This window comes from Otolemur garnettii, unplaced genomic scaffold (assembly GCF_000181295.1).
Source record: "Otolemur garnettii isolate 467f Iridium unplaced genomic scaffold, OtoGar3 scaffold00004, whole genome shotgun sequence".
NCBI lineage: Eukaryota > Metazoa > Chordata > Mammalia > Primates > Galagidae > Otolemur > Otolemur garnettii.
In genome coordinates, this window is record NW_003852399.1 from 1,085,912 (window position 1) to 1,105,211 (window position 19,300).

The 19,300-nt window shown below is 42.5% G+C and overlaps 1 protein-coding gene across 1 annotated transcript in view; it reads left to right on the forward strand.

Moving 5' to 3' along the window:
* Positions 1–19,300, forward strand: part of ASAP1 (ArfGAP with SH3 domain, ankyrin repeat and PH domain 1) — a 345,855-nt gene that overhangs the window by 67,788 nt on the left and 258,767 nt on the right. Inside the window, exon 2 of the mRNA XM_003782341.2 lies at positions 487–613. Within this exon, the coding sequence (XP_003782389.1) occupies positions 487–613 (127 nt within the window). The remainder of the gene's footprint in view (positions 1–486; positions 614–19,300) is intronic.

Below are 19,300 nucleotides of genomic sequence, written 5' to 3' on the forward strand. Positions count from 1 at the left end.
CTTCCTTGTTTGTCCCCGTGACTGGAGCGGGAGCGCCGCCCGCCTGCCTGCCCGCTGGAGTGTGTGCTCAGTCTGTCGGGCCCTCGCCGCCGCCTGTCAGAGAGCGTCTGAGGAGGCAGCGCTGGCCGCCCGGAGCTGCCCGGCCAAGTCCAGACCCCGACCCCGCACCGCAGCTGCGTCCCCTCCCCCGCCGCCGAGGAGCCGCGGTCGCCGCAGCCGGCATGAGCAGAGGGAGGCGGGTCCCCGAGAGCCCCCTGCCTCGCGCGCGGCTCGGAGTTTGAAGGGCCCCGCGCCGAGCGCCGCCACCGTCCGCCTCTGCCCGCCCTTCCTCCAGCCGCCGCCGGGGACAGGAGCCGCGCGCCAGGCCAGGCGGCGGGTGGCGGGCTGCGCGCGGGGCGTTCATGAGCCGCCGGGCGGCCCGTGGCCCCGGGAGCCTGCGCCGTGACTCACCCCCCGCCCTCGCTTGTGTCTCGCCCCCCCCGGCAGGATGCCGGACCAGATCTCCGTCTCCGAGTTCATCGCCGAGACCACCGAGGACTACAACTCGCCCACCACGTCCAGCTTTACCACGCGGCTGCACAACTGCAGGAACACAGTCACGCTGCTGGAGGAGGTAGGTCGGGGCCGGGGACGCTCGCTATCTGCGCTCGCAGCCGCTGCCTCGCGGTTGGATTGTCTTGCTTTCTGATCTGGGGAAGAAGGGGACGTTGGGGGCAAGGGGAGCCACACCCCCTCTGGCAGCCCCACGCTCCCAGGTGAATGGGACTTCAGACGTGCAGCCCCCTTTCTCATTTGCCTGCCCTTCCCGGGGTCTGGCGGGTTTAAAGGCCAGGGAGAAGACTGGGTGAGGTCTGGGCAGTCTGAGGAAGACCTCTTCTGCCTATGTTGCAGCGTTCGGCTCTTCCACATCTCTGTGACCCCCTCTTAGCCCGTAAAGTAGGTGGCGACAGGCCACTGAGGGCACGGAGGCGAGGAGAGCGGCCAAGGTCACCAGTAAGGGACTGGGAGATGGGCAGCGAAGGCACCTCTGCACGGCCTGGCTGGGCCAGGCAGGGTTGGCTGCGGAGGCAGGGGCCGGTGGAAAAATCCCAAAAGAACATGAGAGAACTCAGGCCGGGACTATCTCAACCCCGGAACTCCTCCCGGTGTAAAGCCCAAGTGGAAAGAGATCTGTGCAGATAGGTCCCGCCGGCTCATTTCGCCCTAGGGATTTATTAGGGCTCTGGCTGCTGCGCTGGCAGGACCTGCCCGCAGGACCTGCCCGCAGGGCACTCAGACTGTGAAGGAAGATCTGAGGTCAGTGCAGCCTGCCTGAGAGGACTAGAGACGGAGAGGAGAGGCCTGAGGCTGCAGTGAAACAGCTCCTCTTATCTGGTACCTCCAGGAAAGCGTTGGGGTGTTCGCGGGCAGGGCCAAGGGCAGAGCAATTTCCTTTAAAAATTTTAAGGGAATTGATAGAGTGGGATAAGTAAGGAAGAACCTGAAAGCCCAGGGACTGCAGAAGCCTCTGGAGCCCCAGTAAAAATAGGGTATTTGCTCAGGAACTCAGCACCATCTGTAAGTGTCATAAAGCATCATGCTAATCATCAAAAGCTATTTCAGCTGAGAAAGGCAGCTTTGAGTGGAAGTTAGGGGGATGATTTCCCCAAAGTGGATAACCTTGGGGTTGGTTTACTTAAGATTTGAGGAACTTTTCTGATTGAAGCCCACCAAGACCAGCCTTCTGTAATTTGGGGAGCTTGGGTTTCTGTGGGCAATCTGCTCTTGAAATGGACTTTGATACACATAGACAGGGGTCCTAAATTTTTAGAGGAGGGGGGAACTTCTGTTAGTGCCAGCTCCCATCTGTTTACCTGCCTGGTGCTTTGAATTGGCCTGAATGTTTCATTCTAGTTGGGGTTGTGCCTAGAGTTCTCTCTGGAGTCAGTAGTGGGTGATAGAAGTGAATTTTGAAGTGGATGGAGAAAGACCACCTAACTAGGTTTGTTTGAAAGCTAGAGGTAAATGGATTTGGGGGGAGGATTGTGAACTGTGAGTTTGTTGCACTAGCCCTACCAGCAGGAGTTGCCAAGCATTCAACCCTATGATCAGTCTGTCATCCTTACTTAATAGTTATATATACTGGAACATGCTGATATAGGAGCATTTTGCATACTTTTCCTGAACTAATTGTATATGCTTCTAAAAGATAAAAGATTGATTAGACTGAGCGGTTATTTTCTTTGCAGATAAGTTCTTCATTGCCTGTTAATAGAGCTGTCCCCTCTCTTTCTGCACATTCAGATAGTGTTATTGTATTCTGTTTCTGCAGGGTGTGATAAGGGTAAGTATTTGGTGATGCTGTTTATAGGGGTATATTTCGTGGATTGGGTTAATGGTAAATCGCATGAAGGTGCTGTTGATTATAGTTCAAGATAACTAAATCTGAAAACAAATACAAAAGATAGATTTGGGGGGGAGGGGCATGAAGAATACTGTTTTGCAAGGTTAGGTAGAAAAATAGATTGAGCCAGAGTGCAAATATGGTCACCTATGGACTTGACAAGGAATTGGAACCAAGCTGTAAGTTCAAGTGTCATATGAGAGTACACTGATAATACTCATCTTCCCGAAAATGTAACAGTAACTATTTCATTCAAGATAGCACAGTAATTTGTAATTCTTTGTCTGAACTTGAGTACAGTATTGGTCAAGAAATCATTGTCCTCAGGCTGTATCTTTTTAAATTCTTGAATCATATGAGGTTGGACTCGGGATAGGACCTTTTGCATGAATGTTAAATATATGCTCTAGTTTTTTAACTGATGAATAACCACTACAGTCGAATTATTTTTTTCCTTCAGTTTACATATATAGAAGTGGTACATTATTATAGGTATCTTAAGTTGGATCATAATTCAATTCTTAAAAAATGTGAAGCTTATGGTTAACCTTCCCCCTCCCTGAAATGTAAGGAAAAATTTGGGGACATACCACAAAATCTTTTGGCATATGCTTTACAAGTGAGATATTTGGAAACTTTAAGAATGTGGCTTGTGTTATTTTGTAGTTATTCTTAGGAAGAGAACTTTTGGGTACTTTTTTGGTGATGTGAAAACTGAAATAGGAATTAGTTTGGGTAACTTGGAATTTTCTCTTTCTTAAAAAAGAAAATATTCTTAGTTCTTGTAATTAAGTACCATCCTGTTTATGACCTTTTCTGCCCTTTGGATTGCTAATTAATAGCATACACTGAGTTCAGCTAAAAAGCTGAGAGATGGCCAAGCTTCAGCCCCAAATTAACCTACACTCTCCCCTTTGCTATGTGTCCTTGGAGAAAAGTGTGCTGTGTTGTGAAGATGTTGATGCTTTTGTATAATCTCTTTGTGATAAGAACTCTAGGAAATGGATTAAAAGTATATGTTAAGAAGAGGGGAAGAGTTTACTTCTGGGCTTCATCTTGGGGTGCAAAGTGTTGGTTGCATGTGGCCATAGGAGTTGGGGTTTGGCTGGCACACAATGTGATATTGCCTTGGGGGGAGCAGGAATAGATCAATTGGTATTCTGCCAAGGTTTCATCTTGATGTGTGGTTTTTTTTTGGTTGCAGTTTGGCCGGGGCCGGGTTTGAACCCACCACCCTTGGTATATGGGGCTGGTGCCCTACTCACTGAGCCACAGGCGCCGCCCCATCCTGATGTGTGTTTTCCAAGCAAAAACCCAGTGTTTTGCTTATTCAGCAACCAAAGCACAGTGATGTGTGCCATTTTACTTGTGACCCTTTGGAAATTATGAGTAAGTAACTGGGAGAAAGCTGAGTTTTCCTGACATGGGATTAGGCAGGCATTTTAAGACCACTGTGAGGAAGACAGTGGAAGTAACCCTCTGCTACAAGGCTTAGAGTGGCAATACTTAGTGCCTTTTAAAAGAGAGAGAGTCCATCATGATAAATGCTTGGTTATTTAATATGGGGTCAGCACTTTATTTTGATGATGATAGAGGAGGCATGTTTTGCCCATTTATTGAGCAGCTGCTCTGTGACAGGCCTATTATGGGCAAGAGGCATGCATTATTACATTAAACCTCACATGAGATCTGCAAAGGAGGGCTAATTATTATCTCTATTTTACAGAGAAGAAAACTGAGGCCCTGAGAGATAAAGTGGCTTGTATTAAAGTTAAGTAGCTAGTAAAGAAAATGGAGTTTGGAAATCCTTCAAACAGACATAAAACAGACATTCTGAATGTCTGCAAAGACTTACTTCAGTGGCTTCCTAGTGAACATGCTTCACTTTTGTTGCACCTTTTAATTCTGGTCTCATGAATCAGGTGCCTAAGTTCCTCAGAGGCTTAGTGTTTTCTTCATGCCCACACTTCAGGGGGAGTTCTTAATAGCACTTACTTAAATACTCTACTCTTCCCCCCACCCCCATGTGTTCAAAGATTTAGATTGGGGTTTTCAGATTTAAATGTGGGGACTTCATTGAATGTAATCTGTAAACAACATTTACTCTTTGGGGAAGCATCTGCCGTGTATAAGTCATTTTGCCAATTCCTTTTGAGGTATCAGGGTTATTGTCTGGATTGTAGTATGGGGAAGCTAATGGCCTTTCAGAAAGAAAGAAAGCTAATCTTAACAAGGTAGAAATGGGAAGGGTCAGTTCATAGGTGGGGAAAATAGTACAGAACATTCATCCTAGGAATACAAGCTAAATCTCTCAGATTGCCATCCAATCCGTATACCAGTTGTTAAATGACTCCTATGTGTCCGGCAGTGTGAAGGCCCAGGGATACAAAGATGAAAAACTCCACACCCAAGAACTACAATGTAAAGATTTTTTTTTAAGGGAACTGGCAATCAAGTGTGGGTCAGGCATTAGAGGCTTGTCTTAAGGTATTCAGATGGTGTTCAGTCTTTTCTGAAGATACAGAAACATTTGACTGCATGAAGAAATAACTGAAGATATGGAATGAAGTAGTAACAGTTTGTAACAGTAACAAGTATCAGTGTTCCTACTGTGTGCAAGCCTTACACATACATACTATTTAATCACCTCTGTGCCTTTGGGTAAGAACAAGTACATGCTATTAACGCCTACCTTCACCCTACCATTATCATTGGCCCCATTTTACAAGGGAGGAAATTGAGGATTACAGCAGCTAAGTATTTTGCCCAGGGTTGTATAACCAGTAACTAGTGAGCTTGGGATCAATCCTGTTTCTGTAGAGTCCTGATGCATGCCAGTCAGATGGCATCTGTATGTATTCCTTCAATCTCCATGTAAATGTTAACTTTTACCCTCGTGCTTTTGGTCATCAGTCTTTAATATAAATACTGTTAAATCGTCAAGCGTTCTCTGGAATCTTAAACATATGAATTCTGTGGCCAGGGCTTGAGGTTGGATCTTGTTTATCTACTCCCACTATTCTAGAATGCAAATTCATTGCCTCTTTTAAATTTTGAAAGCCTTTTAAAAGGCGCTACTTTATATAGCAAATGCCCATTCAGATGCCCATTAGTTATTCTAAAGAGTTTATAGTCTTTTAAAAAAAAACCCTTCTCAACAGGGATTTCGATAAAGCAAGGTTTTATCCCTTTGCCTAAGGATGTGTATTATCTTGGAGATAATACAACAAAGGCAAACAAATCTGCCAGTGGTCCCTCTAGCCCAGACAGAATTCAGGCTCATTGGCCCACATCTTTGACCCAGTCTGGAGGTACCTAGGGTGAGTTTCCTCTGGGTGAAACATGCAAAGGTCACTGAATACATTTGCCTACAGAATCAAAGGAGGAGGAGACTTTATGTGCCAGAATTCATGCTCTTATGCTCTTTTTTTTTTTCTTTTATCTTTTTTGAGACAGTCACACTCTCATCCTGGGTAGAGTGCCATGGCATCATATAGCTCACAGCAACCTCAAACTCCTGGGGTCAAGCAGTCCTCTTGCCTCAGCCTCCCAAGTAATTGGGACTACAGATGGGGCCACAACACCTGGCTAGTTTTTCTATTTTTAGGACAGACAGGTCTTACTCTACTTGATCTACCCTCCTAGGCCTCGTAGACTGCTGGGATTATAAGTGTGTATCACCATGCCTGGCCTTGTGCTCTTTCTTAAACAAGGAACAAACTCATTATCCATATGGTCCATGCTAGTGCTTTTGCCCTTTATATATATATCTTCCGGGTTTAAAAAACATTTTTTACCTCTATCATGTAAACATCCATTCTGGAAGCATTCTTATTATTTTTCTTTTACATAAGAATAAATGCTTGGGGAGGTCAAATGACTTGTCTAGTGTCACATGGAAGTAAAGAGTAGGTAAGCTTGGACTCTGATTCTAGAACCTCTGAATTGAAAGCTCTTTCTGTTTCTTTTGTATTTCATTCTTCCATGCTTCGTGTCTAGTATTTTTTTTGAATCACAGAGCCCAAGGAAAAGATGTCTATTGATTATTTTTCTAATCTCTACTTGATATAGAGTTTGGAGGAAGGAGGAAAAATGAAAAGACAACTGCTTTTTTCTGTTCTGAGACTTCTTGTTGGATCTCTCTTTAAAGTCTCTGCCTTTTGTGGTCTGCCTTTTGTGCTGATAGTGCTGCCAGCAGTCCTACCTGGATCGTGCAGATGTGAAAATGGCTCTGTAGCTTCCATCTTCACCCTGGGGTTGATAACCAACCTGTCTTTGCCTGTGAGCTGCCCACAGCCCTGACTGAAGATCCACTACTCTGAGTCTGAGTTATTTATTAGATTACAGGGCTGGCTGCCTGGCGGCTTTCCAACTCTTTCTGGCTGTACATAGCCCTGCCTTTTTGCTGGTGCTAGTTACTCAGGTAATCACTAAATACCCAAGGTGAAGGGACCTTGAAGGCCATCAGGTCTAGGTCTTTCCAGTCTGGGAGCCTGATCTCTGAGAGACCCATGGAAGCTGTAAAGGGGGCTTAATCCTGGCTTGCAGTGTTGTAGAAAGATTAATAGAAAGCATCTCCAATAAAGTGGTTTGTGTAACTTTGACACCAAATGTGTTTGGTTTTGGCTGAAGTACATCAGCTCTGTACCCTAGCACTGATTATTTCTGTGGATCTGATGCTTGGATTGTCAGTTATGTAGTGCAGAAGCAAAGTCTTACCTTGTTCTTGTCTTTGGTTTAAAAGAGCCTTTAAGCTTTCTCCATGGGAGAATGAGTCCCCACACAGATCTGTTTCAGTCCTTTTGCTTTCTGATGTGAAGATTCAGACCCAAGGACGGGAAGGAAGCCATGTAAGGATTGAGGGCTCCTGACTTCCGATCCTGAGCTCTTTACATTTTGCTCTCTGTTAGGGCTGTGGGGGTTGGTTGTATGCAGTGAGGGTACGGGAGTCTTCTCCAGTATCACTTCCTGGAACTTGCTTCTAGAGAGGAAGAACAGAAAGGACACCTGAAGTGAGGAATCCAACTTGCTAGCCCAGTCTGCTGGTGTCTTGGTCTCACAACGCATGCTTTGCAAGGATAGAATAGTTCTAGAACCTTTCATCAGAAGCCATTTGTGGTGTTGGATGGTCACACACTAACCAGACCTTTGCCTTCATTTTCCGTGGGTCCAGGGAGCCACAGAGAGATGGTTTCCATTTATGTAACCTAGTAATTTGGGGACTAAAACCAGATCTTGGCCTCATCCATTCCCATGTGTATTTAAACATGAGTAAGTGATGGGGCTGGAGTTCACTTTATATCTAAGCCTCTGTTTCTTGCTGTGATGAATAAATGGCGTTATCTGAGTACTAAAGGAGATAATGCATGCAAGGCACTCAGGTGACTTCATATGTTGGGGAAGTGTGGCCCTGTGCATGTCAAGGTCTGACTGATCAGATTAGTCAGCCCTCCTGTGGGGCAGAGAGGAAGGAGGTGAGTAAGAGGCCAGAGCCTTCCTTGATGTGGATAAGGTGGGGCAGGAGTTCTCTGCTTTGGACCAATGGTGATGTTTGGGCTGAGAAGGGCACCGTTGACTAGGTTAATTCTAGACCTAATTATTTCTAGTGTGTATTGGATAAGTCAGTGAACTTGGTCTTGGTTTCCACATGCGGGTAGTATTTACCTCTTAGCAAATCAGTACATTTAAAGGGCTTACAGTAGTTGCCTGGCATAGTAAATACTCTATGAATGATTGCTTTTATTATCCTCATTACTGTTGGCCTATATTATTGTCACATTAAACCATTAAATGTGTAATGGAAGAGGTGGGCCTTGGTAGACTCATTTTGGAAGGGTGGGTGATAAGGTCAGGTGACAGAGATGTCAGGTGTGTGTACTTAAAGGATCTAGATGAGGAGGTAGAGCTTGGAATAAAAGGACTAGGTCAGCACTAAACCCTCTGACCATTGTGGGTCACAGTCACAGCCAGTTTGATCTGAAATAGGCTATCAACACAGTATAACTGAATACTCAGCCCTTAGCGGGTGCGGTTTGCAGAATTAAGAGAACCAGTGACTGGTGCTGCACGCTCTGATCCAGGCCATCCTGATGGGCTCTACTGGTACAGCCTTACTGCCTGTGTCTTCTTGTGTCACTGCCAGTTCTCTGCAGTTTGCTGCTGCTGCTCTTTTTTTGTTTGTTTTGTTTTGTTTTTTGAGATAGGGTTTCCATTGCCTGGGCTAGAGTGCAGTGGTGTCTACTCCTGGCCTCAAGCAATCCACCCACCTTGGCCTCCTGAGTAGTTGGGAGTGTGGGTATGAGCCACCGTACCCAGACTCTGTTTCTGTAAACCTCCTTTCCCTGCCAGAGCCCCTTCTATTTGTACATCAGAGCTATCCTTTTGATTTTTGCTGGGATTGTGGGGTAATGAGCTGTTTTCTATGTTACATAATAAATATAGGTATTTGATCTTGGTCATTTCTGGGGAGGTGAAGCATTTATGCCTTGGCCCTGACTGGAACAGAGCCTGTCAGCTAGATCGTGTGCTTTACTGATTATAGTTTGAAGCACTGAAACCACAAGGAATTTTATTTTGTTTTAGAATCAGGAGCCTTAAAGTGAAATGGATGTCCTTGAATTTGCATTTCTACATGTTTCGTAGCTTCTCTTCAATGTCAGTAAAATGAGTATGAATTATGTATGGGGTTCAGTCACAATGGGAGGCACTTGACTCTACTTGGTTTTAGCAGAATCTGCTAGTTCATAGTGGGCTCTTTCCGACCCCAAGCAGCCCTGTGTCATGGTGCTATTTGCAGTCAGTTATGTAAGAACTGAATTTTAATGATGAGGCTGTGGTATAATATTCCCCAAAGAAGTGGAATATGTGTCCCTTTGATAAGAGAGCCACTTAGTTAGGAAAATAAAAATCAGAACCTCAGACACTGAGGAGGCAAAGCCCAAAAGACAGTTTCATTTTGGTACCAACTATTATAGAAAGCAGAGTTGGCTAAGTCAATCTAGGCCATTCCTTTCCTGCCAGATGCACTTTGGGTAGAGGAGTATATAAGCTCTTCCCAGCTCACTCTATTAATAAAACAGCCTGGTTACTTTGTATTTATGTAGCATTGTGCCCAAAGGCTGTAGCTAGGATGGTTATGTCCCCAGTGAGTAGTGAAGCAACCTGGCACATAGTAGGCTATCATAAGTACAATAATAACTATGTTATTATGACATAAACTCTGTAGGGCTGGAAAAGGCCTTAGGGACCATGGGGCCCAGAAAATCCAAGTATGTAGGCTCTTTTGTTGTAAGTAATAAAATACAACTACTTCAAGCAAAATGGAGAGCAAGAGGATGGAACATGATGGGGCAAGAATGATGAGAAATAGAGTATTTTTTTTTTTTTTGGCAAATGGCAGCCCTGATGCCCTATGCCAGATGGGTGTCTGCCTGATTCTGCGACAGGCATACCTAAGAGGGGGAATCGACTGGCTGCACATGGATCAGGAGACCACCTCTGTTCCATTAATCTTTGCCTAGGATGGTGGGGTTATGTGATGGGTAGAGCTTAATCCTTTCCTTCAGCCTGGAGGTTGGGGTGGTCCACAGGGAAGGGCAAAAGGCCTTCCTTGTGAGAAGCTCACTTTCCATATACCCAGATCACAATAGCAAAGCTGGTAGTAGGACCCAGGCCTTCTGGCCTCATATTCATTTCCCATTGCAGTGAAAGTTAAATAGAGAGCCTCACGGAGTTGTTGGGAGAGCTAGTAGGTAAAATAAGGCAGGTAAATGCCGGGCACCCAGTGGCAGTTGGAGGATGTTAGTTTCCCTGCCTTTACCTCTGTAAGTCTCATCTCCCCTTGATTTCTTGTGCTCTGTATTTATTCATTTGGGATGCTTGGAAGGACTGTGGTCAGAGTACAGTGCTGCCCAGTTTTAGCTGTGCTGATGTGGTCAAGAAAGACTAACATTCCACCCAGGTAGTGTCATTAAAACCAAAGTGATGACATGGTGTTCCTTGGATACTCTTCCCACAGGTACCCAGGATAGGTGGAAGACTAAGCAGGGCAACTAGGCTTTTTTTCTTTTCTTTTGGAAAATTTCCCCAGTGTTAAATAACAGAGGCTGCTTACAGGTCTCCTGAGGGCTGACAGCTTTCCTTCTGTTGAGTAGCCTCTTCACTGTCCCATCACGCGAGGTAAAATTTGACTGTCAACGTTGTTTTGGAGTGTGGGGAGTCTTACTTTATGTTTCATTAATCATTTTTTATGAAGCCCTTTTCCTGGTAATGTTTATTCACATTAATAGCGTTTACATAAAATTAGATACTCCTTATTTCCACAAAGTGCAAATCAAAATAAGCACTCACTGCTGGCCCAGCAGCTGCTGCTGCTTTAATAATAGTAATATTTTTCATAGCAGTGCAAGTGAATGCACTGCTTCCCAGTAAATAAAATGGTGCCAAGTCAAATAATGCTGTCACAGTCCCAAGGCTTCTGCATTTTGTGGATAAGAGTTTGAGCAAATTCAGACTCTGTGAATACTTCAGTTAAGAACCTGCTCTATGCTGGGCACTGTGCTGGATGCTCTGCCCACAACATCTCAATTTAATTCTTCCAGCAGCTCTGTGGGGTAGGTGCTGTTTCTCCGTTTCACAAATGATTAACTAGGCTGAGAAAAGATTCATCCCAGTTTGTACTCTTCCTCAGGCTCATCCTCAGAAAAGATGCAATACGAGGTTGGACAGTTAAGTTCATGAACTCAGAAATAGTGTTCCATACGTCATTGTTGAATATCACTACAGATGCCTTCAAGGTTCTCCCCTTGGGAAGCTATGCAGTGATACCAGCACCTCTTCCATCCTTCAAAGTAATTTTGGAACTCTTTATCTGGAACGGCCATAAGAGCTATTGTGCGAGGTTGCACAGTTAAGTTTGTGAACTCATTCTAGAAGTTCTACATACCTCATTGGTGATTATTATAATCACCTTTGAAGTACTCCCTTGCCCATCTAGTGACTGGAGATATTCAGCAATGAGGTATGTAGCACTTTTTCTAGGATGAGTTCTGGAACTTAATTGTCCAACATCATATGATTATGTGCTAATGAAATAGAACAAACAGGAAATAGGCTTCTGCTGACACAGATACTTAAGTTAGACTTGTCAAAGAACTTCCTGAGAGGGTATTAAATACCAATAGGTTGACCATGGAAGTAGGATTTTTTTCCCTTCAGATATTAGGGTAATTTTGTCAATAGTAGACTAATGAACTAAGTTGTATTCTTAGGTTGATCATGTCTTCACTTTGTAAGTGCCTTAGGGACACCCTCCCCCTTTTATCTTTACTGAATTGGCACTCAGGTATTTTACTAAATTTATGAAGATTATAGTGAAATTACATTTGATTTATAATTCTTAAAGGCAGATCTGATAAAGGTTTTCCAAATTGTATTAAGTGTATCGTTCTGGACTTTAGTTATATGCCTGCCGACTGCATAGAGCAATTGGAAAAACCTACAATTAGTGAATTTTCTGAATGCTGAGCCAAATTCTTGGTCTGTCCTTTTGGTGCCTGCAACCTGCGGTCTTTTGTTGGTTAATAATACCAGTGACAGAAATAGCTCTCACTTCCTGAGTATCAACTCTGTATCAGGCCCTTTACACAGGTTATTTCTAAGCTTCACATCACTCAGCTAGTATGATGGAGCCAGGAATCAAACATAGGTTTGCTGAGCTCTATAGCCCATACCTTCCCCTGTGCCACCGTGCCTTGCTTTGTTGTTAGTGATTTAGCTGTATGATGCAAGTCAATGGAAGAGACTGGTTAGCATTTACTTTCTTGGTAGAAACAAGTACATAGATACACACATAAACAAGACATCCATCTGCAGCAGGAGAAGGAAAACATTTTTACCTCTTGATTTGTTTCTGTAAGTTGAGGTGGAGACATAAGTCTAGATAATTTACGTTATTCATAAGGTGCAGCCAGTTCATAATGTGGCATGAGAGCACTTAATGGGAGAGTTGATATTTTCAAAAGAGTTGACCTCTCTGATTTTTCTTTATGGATGGTAAGAGGTGGATCATATATAGTATGATTTTTATGAGCAGTTGTGCCCTAGCTTTATTCTCCAACATTTTGTATTCTGTTATGTTCTCATTTCATCCACAAAGTGCTTTGTTAAGCAGCAAAGCAACCATTTTCTCATTTAACAAATGAGGAAACTGAGGCTCAAGAAATTAAAATGATTGTCAAAGGTCACATGACTGAAAAAAACAGGATGAGGATGAAGTCAGTTCTGTACCAGTCTCATCCCCACTCCTGCCCTCAGTAAGTAGTTCACTTTCTGAAAGAAGCAGTCTAATATGGAGATGTTTTGTCAAGGAATTTGTAACTTAACACCTTTAGAAATTAAAAAAAAATGGTTTTCATTACTGAATAATTTTGTGATACTTATCATTATTAGATTCCCCTTTCTCCCTCCCTTCCCCCCATACCTTTTATAGTTCTTTTTCATTAGTAGCAGTGTTTCAAGTGGTTTTTTACTTGGGTAATTTTTTTTTTTACTTTGTTTTTAACTGAAGTTTTTATGCGGGTACAAAAGCAGATTAATATGAATTGCTGTGTAACTTACCACCCAGCTTCAACAATTACCTACTTTTGACCAATTTTCTTTTCAATTCTGTTTCTCTCCCCCCCACCAGATTTTTTAAAGCAATTCTAGTATTTTATTTCATCTATTAATACTTCAGTATGTATCTCTAAAAGATAAGAACTTGAAAAAAAAAACCCTGAACCATAGTACCATTATCACATCTGAAAAATTACTTCCTCAGTATCATTATTCAGTCACTGTTCAGATTTCCTTAGTTATCTTTTAAAAATGGTTTGTTCAAATCAAGATCTAAATGAGAGCCTGTGTTGAAACTGAGATATACAGAGCAGCTGTAAAGTTCGTGTGCAATTTAAAATTGCACATGGATTTTATGGGCACCCTGTATATTTTCTGTGGATCTATATGTTCCCCCTGCTTTTGTCTTGGAGTTTGTCAAAGAAGTGGGTCAGTTGTCTCGTAGCGTTTCATGTGTTGTAAATAATGTCAGTTGCATCTCTGTGCAGTTATTTAACATGTGCTAACATGTCTTTGTTACTAATACTGTTTTCTTATTACAGAATAAGAATATATTCCCTTTGTAAAAAATGAGGGAAAGTATTTTAAAAAGACTTAAAGTCATCCATATTCTCACTAACCAGATGTAGCTACTACTGTCATTTCAGGTGTTTCTCCTAGGTCTTTCTCTATCCTGTTTATTTTCATTTAATATATCATAAACATTTCCATTTCTTTCTTTCTTTTTTTTTTTGAGATTGAGTCTCAGTCTCTCAACCTGTGTAGAACGCCATGGCATCATAGCTCACAGAAACCTCAAACTCTTAGGCACAAGTGATCCTCTTGCCTCAGCCTCCCAAGTAGCTGGGACTACAGGTACCTACCACAACACTTGGTCTGAAACGCCTGAACTTATGCAGTCTATCTGCCTTGGCCTCCCAGCGTATTAGGATAAAAGCCATCTTGACTGGCCAACAACTCTATTTCATTAACAAGTCTTCAATTATATATATATATATATACACACACACACACACATATATATACACACACATATATATACATATATATACACATATATATATATATGGCATGTTGTTGTATTAATGGTATTTCCTATTTCTTTCCTTCCCTTAAATTGCTCCCAACCAAGGAGTTTGGTGTGTTTACAACAATCTTGGACTTAGCAGTTGCTCCAAAGGGAGGACTTGTCATTCACATCACAGCAATGAATATTTGTGTAGATCTGTCCTTTCTTGTACTAGTGTCAGTAGGCTCTTAAAAGTAGAATTATTGGGTCAAAGACCAGGCATAGTCATCAACTTCTTATAAATTGTCATATTGCCAGATTATTCCACCAGAAAGGTAGTCTGTGCCTTGCTGTACCCCCGGCCCTGAGCAGCTTATAAAAGTACTTTTCAAATGAAAACTGTAGACCGATATCCCTTATGAACATAGATATAAAAGTCCTCAACAAAATACTAGCAAACCAAAGTCAACATTACATCAAAAAGATAATTCACCGTAATGGAATAGGTTTCATCCCAGGGATTCAAGGATGGTTCAGCCTATGTGAACCTATCAACGTGGTTCGCCATGATACACCGAAGCAAAAACAAAGATGATAAATAAGGGTACCCACTGTCACCACTTCTGTTCACCATGGCGCTAGAAGTTCTAGCCAGAGCAGTTAGGTAAGAGAAAGAAATATAGGGTATCCATGTTGAAAGAAAGAGAAGGTCACACAGTTCCTATTTGCTGATGGTACGATCTTATGACTAGAAAACCCTAAATCCTCCACCAAATTCTTACAACTGATAAATTCAGAGAAATCTCAGGTTACAAAGTCAGAGTACACAAATGAGTAGCATTTCTACATACTATTAAACTGTCAATAGCTGGGCATTGTGGCAGGCACCTGTGGTCCCAGCTACACGGGAGGCTTAGGCAAGAGAATTGCCTAAGCCCAAGAGCTGCAGGTTGCTATGAGCTGTGATGCCATGGCACTCTACCGAGGGCGACAAAGTGAGACTCTGTCTCTAAGGAAAAAAAAACAAAACTAAAAAACTGTTAAACTGAGTCAAGTCAAGGACTCAATGCCATTTATCATAACTACAAAGAAAATAAAATACCTAGGCATATACTTAACCAACGAAGTGAGAGATCTATACAAGGAGAACTACAACACAGTGATAAAAGAAATCGTAGATGATACAAATGAAAAAACATCCCATGTTCATGGATTGGTAGAATCAAAATTGTTAAAAATGACCACTGCCCTAAGTGATTTACAGATTTAAACGCAATCTCCATCAAAATGTCAATGTCATATTTTACAAATGTAGAAAGATAAATCTATGCTTTATTTGGAATTGAAAAAGAGCCCAAAAAGGCAAAGCAATCTTAAGCAAAAAGGACAAATCTGGAGGCATCACATTACTGACTTCAGATTATACTGCAAGGCACAACAGCGTGGTACTGGTATAAAAATAGAGACATGGACCAATGGAACAGAATAGAGAACCCAGAAATAAAAACCATGTAAGTATGACCAACTGATCTATGACAAAGCAGACAACAGCATATAGTGGGGGGAAAGGAAGTCCTATTCAATAAATGGTGCTGAGAAAAATATAAATAGCCATGTGTAGAATAATGAACCAGGACCCCTATCTCTTAACATGTACAAAAATGTATTGAAGATAGATAAAGGACTTAAATGTAAGGCATGAAAAAATTAAAATTCTAGAAGAAAATGTAGGAAAAACTCTAGAAATTGGCCTAGGCAAAGAATTTATTACTAAAACCCTAAAGACAAATATAGCAACCACAAAAATAAATGGGATTTAATTAAATTAAAAAGCTTCTGTACAGCAAAGGAAATAATTAACAGAGTAAATAGACAACCTACAGAATGGGAGAAAATAATTTGCAAACTATGCACCCAACAAAAGGCTAGTACTCGAAATCTACAAAGAAATCATCAAAAAAACCCCAACCCATTAAGAAGAGGGCAAAAAAATGTGAACAGAAGTGTTTTAAAAGAACATGGGCAAATGCCCAACAAACATGAAAAAAATGCTCTGCATCACTAATCCTCAGGGAAATGTGAATTAAAAGCATCTTACCGCTATCAGAATGGCCATTATTAAAAAGTCAAAATCCTATAGATGCTGGTGAAGATGTGATGAGAAGGGAATGCTCATACATGGTGGGACTGCACAGTAGTACCACCTCTGTAGAAAACAGTGTGGAGGTTCCTCGCAGGTAAAATCGCACACCACACACATACATATGTACCGTGGAGTACTACTCAGCTGTATGAAGGAATGAAATAATGTTTTCTGCAGCATCTTGAATGAAACTGGAGACAGATTATTCTAAGCATCTCAGGAATGGAAAAACAAACACCATATGTTCTTACTAATAAATAGGAGCTAAATGATGAGTACAAATGGTCACACACAGATGTAAAGGACATTGGAAACCAAGAAGGGAGGAGGGTGCAAGGGGAATGAGGGATCAAAACTTACTTGTTGGGTACAGTGAACACTGTTCTGGTTACGGGCACACTGAAAACCCTGACTTTAGCATTACGTAAGGTATCCATGTAACAAAAACATTCCTATCTCCTTAATATCTTGAAGTTAAAAAAAAAAGAAGAAAGTATATTTTTCCAGGCAGGGACAGCTTTGAATGAGGTCTTGATTTTTTTAAAAACTCTTTAAAAGAAAAAATATTGGATCCTGAGTATGTGTGCTAGTGCCTTCATGTATGTGTTAGTGCATTAGAAGTTACTGTCAAGTGGCAGTGAAGGGAAAAGTGAGTGAGTCTGGGTGTTTACAAACTGCCTGCTTCGCGGAGGGGAGAACTGAAAGCCAGTGTCATCTCATTGTTATGGGGAAGTGAGTGGGCAGTGCTGCCTTATCAACTTCTTGGTCCTCTCAGTGGTGACTTCTTATCTGCCCCATACAACCTCCCTTTTGAAATTCCTGCTTATCCTGGAAATAAGTTAAGCTTTCTGTCTCATGGGCTCAGAAATAAACACATAGCATTTGCTATGAAAAGAGGAAATGTGTTAAAGACCAGACATAGCCAGCTCCTACCTTAGGTATCACTTGGCCTCAGGTAGCCCCTGCTTTCTCCCTTGCTGCCTATACATTTTTTACTAAGTCCACAGGACATTTCTGTAGCTGAAAACTCCTTTGGATAGGTAAGTGTCTTTTACAGACCCAGCACACCTGTCACCTCATTCACACGTGGTTGTGAATTAGGTAGTTGGATGTTTCCCAGTTAACACTTAGCTATGAAGTAGGGGTGGAGGTGTTTTGCAGAGGGGGCTCTTCTGGAAGTCAAGTGGTCCTGGTGGGGAGTCAGAGCAGTGGACCAACTTGAGGGAAGAGGAGGGGGAGAAGGTGCCAAAAGCAACTTCAACTTGTATTTTGTGAGGGTTGGCACGTCATTTTTTTTTAAAAAGCCAAGTTGTACTTCAGATTTTATCTTTGAGCTGGCCTTTGGCTAGGGAACCCCATCACTTTGTCTTACAGATTTGTTGTTTTGAATTCATTTTCTTAGGGTGATGCTTTCTCAGTTTTAAAAGTTTCAGGGAGGTCCTCTGATGTCTGAGATTGCCTCTGAGTACGTTGGGTCTTTTCTTCCTAGGGGTTCTGACCAGCACTTTTCTGGAGCAGTTTCTTCGTAGGATTTCAGCTTAGAAGAGACTTTGTAAGTCTAGGCCCCGTGTTGGTAGAATGTGTTGGGTTCCATGCTGAGTATTTCACATGGGTTTTCTTACAGGTATCCTCAGAGCATCTGGAAAGTAAACAGCATTAACTTAATTTTACAGATGAGAAAACTGAGCATAGAAAGAAGCAGTGACTTGACAAAGATGTGCAATGAGTGGGAATGCTAGAGTTTGTGTCTCTGGGGCCCACCACCTTTATATGATTTGTGTCATCTTTGCCAACTTGGTAACCTTTTCATTCACCTTGTTTCCTTAAGTCTTCTTGTTTCCTCTTAGGGTCCCAGGACATTCTCTTTCCCACCTCACTGTGAATGCCCTTGCTTAGGGCCTGTACTTTCCAGAGTCTGCTTTCGGCTAACTCTCTTGGATGAAATCTCATCTATGATTCACTTAGGTGTATTAATACCTGATAAGGCATTACAGCAGCTTGCCTCTCCCAGAGCTATATGAACTTCCAGCATAATATCCTAACCCAACAAGATTTGGGTTTCAGGTGTGGGAGGAAATTAGGAGTAAGTTTTTGGTGTTGGGCATAGAGAGACCCCATCATACCTTACAGGGTATCTGGCTCTCTCTTCCATATCTCAGTCCAGTGAACCCTTAGAAAGGAATGCCAGGTTCCCTGAATCTTCTCATAGACTCTTTGGTTTCTTGCTGCCCTTTTTACATATTATTCGTTAATAAATAAATTACATAAATAAGTGTTTTTTTCTGTTTTCCTTTTTGGTGCCAGGACTTCCCTAAAGGCTATTAGTGAACCATTGGTGACTGAACCTTGGTCCCCTAGCGTGTGGTCCTTTGCTGAGTTGAGCGGTTGAGTTAAAGACATTGTGTTACTTACACTTTGCACCAGACTCATGGGGTGGGTTCTCTGGTTCCCATTTCCCAGACTGTGGAAACAGACACACAGAGATGCCAAGATCTTGACATATATTTTATTATTTGATCCTCATAACAAATCTATAAGATGAGGGGCCTGAGGCTTGGCAGTAGATAGTTTCCTGTCCTAGGTTATGCTGCGGAAGGAACAGAACCAATCTGTCTGACTCTGAAGTCTCCAAATCTGTGTTCTTAAAGGCTCTGCTTGCGATTCTTAAACCCAGGATGCTACAAGTCCTGCTTGGTCAACTCTACTCTGCACTTAGACTGTGGGCACTTCACTAGGACTTACTGGAAATGAGCATGAGTCATGGACAGGAGTTTGCCATTGTGACACTTGAGCCATACATCCATTTTGGAGAACAGGGTGACCTTCCTGGTATCTTGTACCCACCCAGGCATGCTGTGGGTGGTAGGTATATTTTACTCTGGAGCTGCCAGTTGAAAGTTGAATGCCAGTGCATCATGTCACTTGACTTAGTGACTTGGTCTGTTAGCATCCCTGTCCCACAGCTGAATGGCGTTGCTTTACCACATTAATCATGGTCTAAAAACCTCAGAAACCCTAAACTGTTACTACACATACTTCCTCAGCATAAAGGAAAAGGGGGGGAAATGTGGTATTTTATTGCCATAAAGCCTCTGGAAATGTTTCTGCATCCATTGCGACGATTAAGGAGTCTGAAGAAGCATTTAGGAGC